We start from the raw sequence: 9,788 nt of genomic DNA, 5'->3' as shown, positions 1-9,788 counted from the left end.
CTCCTGCCTCAGCCTCCTGAGTAGCTGGGATTACAGGCACGCACCACCATGCCCAGCTAATTTTTTGTATTTTTAGTAGAGACGGGGTTTCACCATGTTGACCAGGATGGTCTTGATATCTTGACCTCGTGATCCACCCACCTCGGCCTCCCACAGTGCTGGGATTACAGGCTTGAGCCACCGCGCCCGGCTCTTTTCTTTATAAACTACCCAGTTTCAAGTGTTCCTTTATAGTAACACAAAACAAACTAACACAATCAGGCTCTTCCTGAGCTTTCTACTATGGCCCCTGCAAATGACTGAATCTCATTTCATTCCCAGCAAATGACTGAATCTCATTTCAGAGTGGAAAAAAGGGGTACAATCCCTCCATACTTACCACCTGACAGAGCTGTCAACAGACAATTACCATCCTATCTGTCAAAGGAGGAAGTCTTTCTCCTGCTTATCTTTACCTCAGCCATCTCCAGGGGCCTTGCTTCACCAGTCATCCTCCCTCTAGCTGCCGATCAGCCTAAAATAAATATCCTCAGGTGCTTCTGCTCTTTCAAAATGCTTCTAAGCAGAACTCACATATCACACCTTTACTTCTTTATCCTCAACTTCTTCATTAGCCCACTGCAGTAGGATTTCTGCTCCTCATCTAGTACTAAAAAGGTTCTCCTTATGGTCAAATCCATCAGATACTTTTTCACTGCAATCTGAGTACGACCTTCTGTGACATTTCAAGTTAATAAGCACTACTTCCTTCTTGAAACTCTTCCCAACTTCTACAATATTCCCTTCTTCCTAATTTTTCAGCACCTCACTCATTGTGACACTCAAGTTGCTTAAACAAAGAATAAATGCTTTTTTATTTATTGTAGTTATCAACAAAATGAAAGACCTCACATTTTTAAAACTCCACTGCAAAATACAGGTTACCATAAAAATGTATTTCATGAGTTAATATCTCAATATATATTTTTAATTAAAAAACAAATCATAAGCAAAACCTGCCACTTTACATCTTAAACTTTAACAGGTTGATAATATCTAATCAAGAAGTAGATGTGGAAACAAGATTTTATCATAGTTGAATTTAAGTCATTCAAAATTATTCAGTAAAATGTATATGGTGTTGATGACAAAGAAAATTTCGTATTTAGCATCTGGCTCACACCCTCCCAAATATCATCAAAAGGTCTGATTCTCTGGGCAATAGAAAAGTAACAAATTTAGTGACATTTTACATTCATCTGTGAAATGTTGGCATACCAGCATTCAATCTTAAGTCTTCACCTCAGCTAAACAATAAACATTTGCTGTATGAATTAGGCTTCCCAATACATCACTCAAAACCAGTGGTTCTTAAGCAGCAGCACTTTCAGGATCACCCGTGGAGCTTTTGTTAAAGCCTGTCTCAGAGATCCTACCTCAGTGGGTCTTTCAGGTGGGGCTCCCTCACTAGACAAGTATTTGTAGAGTGCCTACTCCCCTGTGCCAGGACTGTGCTAGGCATCTGAGAACAGTGAACCAACAAGCCAACATCCTTGCTCCAGGAGGGTTTATCCTGGACTGGAGAAAGTCAGGCAATAAAGAATAAAACATTAAATATGTATATATATAATATCCTAAAGATGATATGTGCTACAGAAAAACACCTGTAGGTGGTGTTTTTCAATTTCCAAGGAGGATTGGAAATGGGGAGGAGGACACACGGGTTTCAATATCAAATGTGAGATATTAGGGAATATTAATATTCAATATTAAGCGTGGGACAGTAAGTGTGGAATATTTCAGTGAGGCCTTAGGGAAGGCCTCACTGAAAAGTTGAGACTTGGGGAAATAAAGCAAAACAAAATGGAAGAAGGTGAGAGAGTTAATTCAGTGGAATATCTGACAAAAAAGAATTCTAAGCAGACAAAACAGGTCAAAAATCCTAAGGTGGAGGAAACATTAATCTCACGTCTATCGTGCATCAAGCACCCTACTCTAGATTTTTTTTTTTTTTTTTTTAGCAAATGCTATTTAATCCAGACCACAGTACTACAAAGTAGGTGGGAACTCTGTTTTACATACAGAGAAAGTGAATGTTTCTCAGTATCTTCTGGACTCAAGTCAATCTTGGATTCAGAATTTGAACCCAGATCCCTCTAACTCATCAGTTCTCACTCATTCTACCACAGCAAAACACAAAGAGATCAATAGAGACAGGGAAGAAAGGTGGGAGTGACTAGGTCAGACTCCTTCTCTCAGGTGACCCTCTTCCCCCTGCAGCTCTCCTAACCATTTCACCACTTTATTTGAACCCACTGCCCCTCAGGAAGAGGATTTCTGTACACATCCCCAGAATACAGAAACCACCTGTGACTGGTAAAACCCAAACCCCTCACACGTGCTGTGCCAGCTACCCTGAAAGCAGGTAAAGATGCTCCTGGCCATCTACCATAAGGACACAGCACCTCACCCTAATGTCAGTCAATGTACTCTTAGGGGTAAAAGACAAAGTGATGTGTTCCTTTCCATTTATAAAGTATGGATCTGTAAGTAAATCTAAGTCAATTTACCACCACAGGTGGTACACAGACTGAACGGAGAAGAGAAAAGTACACACCTCACTTGCCCTTCACAACAGAGGTTTCACATGGACGGGATATCTACCTTTATTCAGTCTGTTATTCACTGTAGCTTCTGCAAGGTGGCAGAAGTGACGTTTTAAAAAGGCAGTAATTTGCACAGAGAAAAAAATGATTCACTTAATTTTCACAAATGTCACAGGGCTAGGAACAAAACGAAAACCCCTAATTCTGTAAATTTAAAACATCATGGGCCTAGGTTTTAAAGCTAGAGAGTAAGAATTTCCAACATAAAATTACAGCTATTTTTATTTCTTATCTAGCTTCCCTATGTCATTTAAAATAAATTACCAAATCTACTAAATCATAGTCCATTTGTATTCATTTTTCAGTTATGAATCAAATCAGGCCTAGTCATTTATTAGCTGGGAGTTACTAATTTTTTATTGAGGTGAAATTCACATTACATAAACTTTACCATTTTAAGGTGAACAATTCAGGGGTGTTTAGTTTATTCACAGTGTTGTACAACCACCTCTTTCTTTCATGTTCATCACCCCAAAAGAAAATGTCATACCCATGATCCCCATTCTCCTCTCCCTCAGCCCCTTGCAATCAACAATCTGCTTTTGATTTATCTACTCTGAACATTGCTCATAGATGGAATCGTACACTATGTGGCCTTTTGTGTCTGGCTCCGTTCACTTAGGATGGTCCATCCACATTACAGCACATCAGTACTTCATTTATTCTTACGGCAGAATACTATTCCCTCGTATGTATAAGTATTTATCTTCACATGTACACAAGTATGTGAAAGAACATAGAATCTTTCTCTTCCTCTTCCCCGTTTCTTACTTCCCTCATCCTCCTCAGCAAAGGATGCATAATCTGATACTAATTATGAAGAAAGATCAGACAAAACCAAATAACTATGCAATAATCTTCGAAAGTATCAAGGTCAGGAAAGTCAAAGAAATACTGAAGAAGTGTTTCAGTCTGAAGGAGACTAAAGGACATGACCCCCAAATGCAATGTGTGATTCTGGACTGGATCCTTTCATTACAGCAAGGACATTATTGGGGTAAGCAGTAAGTTTGAATGGGGTATAAGTGGAACTGCTGTCTATGCTAATTTCGCTATTTTGATGGTTGCATGGTGGATATCTAGGAGAATGTGCTGTTTATAGGAATTATACATGAAAATATCCTGAAGAAATGAAGCATCAGATGAGCAACTTCTGAACAGTTTGAGTGAAAAAAACTTTGTTTTCTACTTCCACCTTTTCTATAAATTTGAGATTTCAAAAGAATTTTAATGTATCAATTAAAAAATCCTGGAATACAGAACTTTCCTACATAGGTGCATCTGTGCAATTTCACATTTAAACAAGCAAAAACTAACAGAAAGGAATTCACTGCTTTCCATCAAGTATGATACTTCAACAAAATTACAGGACCTCCCTATCATACCTCACTGGTATACGTAAGGAATCTGAAGGACGGTCTGGGCCCACCTTCCTGCTCACAGCAGGCAGGTTTGGTTAACCAGAGGATATGTCTGCTGCCTGGTTCGAGAGCATCACAGTCTTCTCAGCAGACTATTCAAACAGCAAAGAGTCTTCTTTCTTATGACCAGGCAATTTTCTCAAACTGAAGGCCATTTCCTCATTTAATCCCCTGAAGATAAAATCTGTCAGCTCCTTAAATATGCAAATTTCAATAGGAGATAATCGGTGCTCAATTATCCATACATATTTGCTTACGTATGCTTTCCAAGAACAGGATTAATATGTTAAAGCTGTTGTAATATGAAATATGTACATGAAAGAAGAAAAGGATAATACAAGCTGTTGTAATGTGCTGCGTGAATATTTTCCATATTTCTGTCCAAAAATTAGAATTGAATTTTGACAATTTATGACTTAAGAATCAGAAACAGAACAACAGAACTTTAAAATACATACGAAATCCTGTTGACAATGGCATCTTCATCTTCTTGTTCATCTGCAAAAATGTTTTAGGTATTAATATTTCTTTATCTTCTAACAAAATGTTTCATTAATTTACTAAAAACTATAAACTTAAAAAGGCTATTATTGAACAGAAACAATTTTCAAAAAGCACCGTATTTGTTTTAGCATAGATCCAAATTTATATCTCATTAAATCAAGTAGTATGGTATATACAGAATGGGATGTTTTGATTAACAAAATCCTGATTAATAAAACTACTATATGTAAATTAAAATTTGTTCAAGAAAATAAAACTTAGTAGAAACTTAGTACCACTATGAAGTAAAATGTTATACAATGTTCAATAAAACTGCTAATAAATAAAATTTTCTGGTTGATAACAGCCAACAAAAATTACTATAAAATTAAAATTCAGAAACCTAGAACACATCTAACTTTCTATAATTTGAGTTTGTCACTAATAATAGTAGCAAGGAGTCTCTTGAACCATCCTAAATAACCTTGGATACTACTGCATCAGTAACTCATAATTATTGTTGAAGTTACAAACAGAAATTGGCAGGGTGCAGTGGCTCACACCTGTAATCCCAACACTTTAGGAAGCTATGTGGACAGATCTCTGGAGCCCAGGAATTCAAGACCACCTTGGACAACATAGGGAGACTCCATTTTTACAAAAAAATCTTAAAAATTAGATTTTTAGCCTGGACATTTAGTCTGGACACGCCTGTAGTCCAGGCTACTCAGGAGGCTGAGGTTGGAAGATCACTTGAGCATATGAGGTCAAAGCTACAGTAGGCCATGACTGCCCCATTGCTATCCAGCCTAGGGGGCAGAACAAGATCTTATCTCAAAAAATATTATTTATATATATATATATATATATATATATATATATATATATATAAAAAATTCTACACCATATATAGTATCTTAACTATATATGTAATTATATATATTGCATAATTTATTTTATATACTATATAATATATAAAGATTTTATATACTATATAAATTATATATGCTTACATATAATTTTAAATATATAATTATATATTGTATGTATAATTTTATATATTTTATATATTATATATTAACTTATATATAAGTTATAATATAGAATTATAATGCATATTATATGTGATATATTTTATATATAATATATAATATACAAATATATATAATATATAAAATTATATATAACTATATATTATATAAGTATATTGAATATATTAAAATGTATTTAAAATTATATATATCTATAAAGTTTGCTTCATCTTTTTTAAGTAGCAGATGGCCTTCACTCTGATACCCTCCTTCTTGCTCATGCCTGTCAGCAATCTCTTTTGTCCTCCCACATAAATTTACAAGTTAAAGAGACTGTCCAATTATAAGAATACCACAAACCCTCCTGGCCCGTTCTTCTTATATGCCTAATGTCCTCCAAGGCTCTCTGCTCAGGTCTCTAGAATTCTGTGCACCCACCTGCTTCAGTATCAAGGACATATTTGGGCCATTCTATTAGTCCATCTCCATTCTTAATTCCAAGATGCCGAAAAGAACTTTTACAACCAAATGTTCCACAAAAGAACATAGTTACAATTACTTTTTATACACTGTTGTGCTCACATCCAATTAATCATCAAGTCTTGGCCAGGCACAGTGGCTCACACCTACAATCCCAGCACTTTGGGAGGCTGAGGCAGGCAGATCACCTGAGATCAGGAGTTCCAGACCAGCCTAACATGGTGAAACCTCATTTCTACTAAAAATACAAAAATTAGCTGGGCATGGTAGAGGATGATGCCTGTAATCCCAACTACTAGGGAGGCTGAGGCAGGAGAATCACTTGCACCAGGGAGGCAGAGATTGCAGTAAGCCAAGATCATGCCACTGAACTCCAGCCTGGGCAACACAGTGAGACTGTCTCAGAAAAAAAAAAATCAAGTCTTTTTTTTTTTTTTTTAACCAAGTTTTCTGCATGGGGAAAATCAAGTCTTAAAGAATGTTTTATTAGCTCCATATTCATTTCACTCTATTCCCAACCCCAGCACTCTACCAGCCAGGTGCAGAGTCCTCATCACTCTCCCACCAGTCCTGCACTACTCTAAAAATCACCTCATACATCTCCAGTTTCCCACTCACCAACCTCTCATTTCATGTAGAATGATCCATTTAAATTCATTCATTCTCTCTCTTTCTCTCTCCCCTTTTGTGTCTATAGTCCATGAAACCATGCCAATCAATTTTTTAAAATAGCTAAGATACTATTTTGAATCTGTACCTTCAAAATTTTTAGAGGTTATAGAATCCACCAGGTACTTCAGTGCAGTCACAGAGCCAAGTAACAGTACTAAAGTAATACACTCGAGCAAGCACTATGACCTTATTTCTCTCAAAAGTCCTACAAGTTTAAACTGATAACATAGTATCAAGGAATCATTAACTAACTAATCACATAGCACCTACTATTAGCCCAACATCACAAGTAGATAATCCTGTGATTTTCAGAAAACAGCTGAGATTTAACAAAAGACAGTAAGGCAATTGCTTAAGTACTTACAAAACCCTGACCTAAAAAGTCTGAATTAATGAGCACAAAGTTCATTAAAAAAGAGTAAAGATATGGTAGTCCCTCTGGCTGGATAAGGATATATATGAAAGAATAAAAGGAGAATACAAGATGCTAATAATTGGATACTAAATAGTATTATGGAGACTTAAATATCTACTATATGCTCTAGTGGCCAGAAAAGATACGGAATGTGGATGAGTAAAACATTCAAAGTCAGAGCCTCTCACAAGGAACCAAATATCCTCGTAAACTTGAGAGTTTCCCAGATACTCAATAGCCTAGCACTATTCTTAGTTGGACATGAGAATTGTGATAAACAAGGACTCTGGACTAACAGGATGGCTCTAAGAGTAGTCAAATTCCCTGGAGGTTATTTTTAGTTCTCTTAGTAGCAGACAACTGCTTACTTCAATCACCACCATATTCAATACACTATCGCACTGAAGTGTACTAATATACCCCATAAACCATGCCTAGACCACCTGGCATTCTAATAAAGGTTTTAATTGAAACGTTTCCACTTGCCTGATTTTCTCTTGTATCTTGTGATGATGAAGTAGGAAACAATGTAGAGAATGGCAAAAAGAAGGAAACATATCTGAAACAAAACAAAGTTAATGGATCATTTACTCTTTTGCATATCTTTTTTAAATAATAGAAGATATATCTGTGACATTTACAGCAAAAAAGGATTTAAACTATTAAAAAGTTAAAATGTTGGACATCTTACTAAAGTTTTAACAAAATATAGGCCAGGTGCAGTGGCTCACGTCTGTAACCCCAGCACTTTGGGAGGCCAAGGTGGGAGGATCACCTGGGGTCAGGAGTTTGAGACCAGCCTGGCCAACATGGTGAAACTCTGTCTCTATTAAAAAATACAAAAAAAATTTCAGCTGGACATGGTGGCAGGCACCTGCAATCCCAACTACTCCAGACTCTGAGGCAAGAGAATCACTTGAACCCAGGAGGTAGAGGTTCACCCAGTGAACCGAGATCACACCATGGCACTCCAGCCTGGGCAACAAGAGCAAGACTCCATTTCAAAAAAAAAAAAAAAAAGATGCCCAATGGAGACTTCTCTTTCCGCAACTTGATCAAATTTTTTCAAAATCATGTGGAAGTGTGAAGAACTAGACTATCATCACTGACAACTCTGAAAAATAAAGTCAATTAGAAACTACTAAGCCTATAAAATATTAAAACATTATCAAAAGCTTCAATTCATTTAAAGAATGTGCTGGCACCAAAAGTTGACAGATAGATATATTAAACAGATTCCATTATATAAAAGTTTAACATACAAAAGGAATCACAAATCAATGTGGGTAGAAAATAATTATTCAATAAATATACTCCATATCAAACCAAAAGGCAGTTGAAGAAGAGACTTATTATTAAATTCTGTATTTTTAATTTTGCTTTATTTATTATTTGTTTATTGGACACAAGATCTCACTCTGTTGCCCAGGCTGAAGTACAATGGCACAATCTTGCCTGACTGCCTCCCAGACTCAAGCAATTCTCTCACCTCAGTCCACCAAGTAGCTGACTACAGGTGTGCGACACCACGCCTGGCTAATTTTTGTATTTTTTGGTAAAGATGGGGTTTTATCATGTTGGCCAGGCTGGTCTCGAATTCCTAACCTCAAGCATGATATGCCCGCCTCAACCTCCCAAAGTGCTAAGATTACAGGTGTGGGCCACTGCAACCGGCCTAATTTACTGACAAATAAAAGTTATACATATTCACTGTGTACAAACATGATGTTTTAAAACAGGATATACTGTGGAATGGCTCAAACTAATCAGCTTACTCATTACCTCAAATATTTATAATTTTTTATGATGAGAATACTTCTACTTCTTAGTGATTTTTAAAATATAATACATTGCTATTTATCATAGTCTTCATGTTATATAACGGATTGCAAATTTATTCCTCCTACCTTACTGAAATGTTGTACCCTTGGACCAACATATCCCCAAGTCCCCACCCCCAGTCTCTGGCATCCATCACTCTACTCACTATTTCTAAAAGTTCAACATATTTAGATTTTGTATAGAAGTGAGATCATGCAATATTTGTCTTTCTGTGTCTGGCTTATTTTACTTAACATAATGTCTTTCGGGTTCATCTATGATGTTGCAAATAATAAGATTCTTTTTTGCAGCTGAATAGTACTCCCTCACATAAATACACTATATTTTCTTGATCCATTCATTTGTAGGCAGACACTCAGGTTGACTCAACAACTTCACCATTGTGAGTAATGCTGTCATGAACATGAGAAGGCAGATATCTCCTCAACATACTCATTTCATTTCCTTTGGACATATACACAGTAGAAGTAATACTGGGTGGTACGGTAGCTCTATTTTTTATTTTCTTAGGAACTTCCACACTGTTTTTCCTAATGGCTGTACTAATTTACATTCCCATCAACAATGTACAAGGGTTCCCTTATCAACACATCTTCATCAGCCCTTGTTATCTTTTGTGTTTTTGATTATAGCCATTCTAACAGATGTGAGGTAACAACTCAGTGTGGTTTTGATTTGCATGTCCCTGATGATTAGTAACGTTGAACGTATCTTCATACACCTATTGGTCATCTTTATGTCTTCTTTTGAGAAATATCTATTCCAGTGTTTTGCCCGTTTTTTCTTTTTCTTTTCTTTT

At 36.3% G+C, this 9,788-nt stretch overlaps 1 protein-coding gene across 3 annotated transcripts in view; it reads right to left on the bottom strand.

The window, feature by feature from the left end:
• The window catches only part of LMBR1 (limb development membrane protein 1), a 202,636-nt gene that overhangs the window by 146,800 nt on the left and 46,048 nt on the right, over positions 1 to 9,788 (bottom strand). For all 3 annotated transcript variants that reach the window (XM_017519518.2, XM_017519510.2, XM_037735352.1), the window contains exons 2-3: positions 7,634 to 7,706; positions 4,525 to 4,564 (exon numbers count right to left, since the gene is read on the bottom strand). In XM_017519518.2, coding sequence (XP_017375007.1) covers positions 4,525 to 4,564; positions 7,634 to 7,706 — 113 coding nt within the window. The remainder of the gene's footprint in view (positions 1 to 4,524; positions 4,565 to 7,633; positions 7,707 to 9,788) is intronic.

Source organism: Cebus imitator, unplaced genomic scaffold (genome assembly GCF_001604975.1).
Source record: "Cebus imitator isolate Cc_AM_T3 unplaced genomic scaffold, Cebus_imitator-1.0 Scaffold20, whole genome shotgun sequence".
NCBI lineage: Eukaryota > Metazoa > Chordata > Mammalia > Primates > Cebidae > Cebus > Cebus imitator.
The sequence above is the reverse complement of the archived record's forward strand: the minus strand, read 5'-3'. Positions and strand labels throughout refer to the sequence as shown.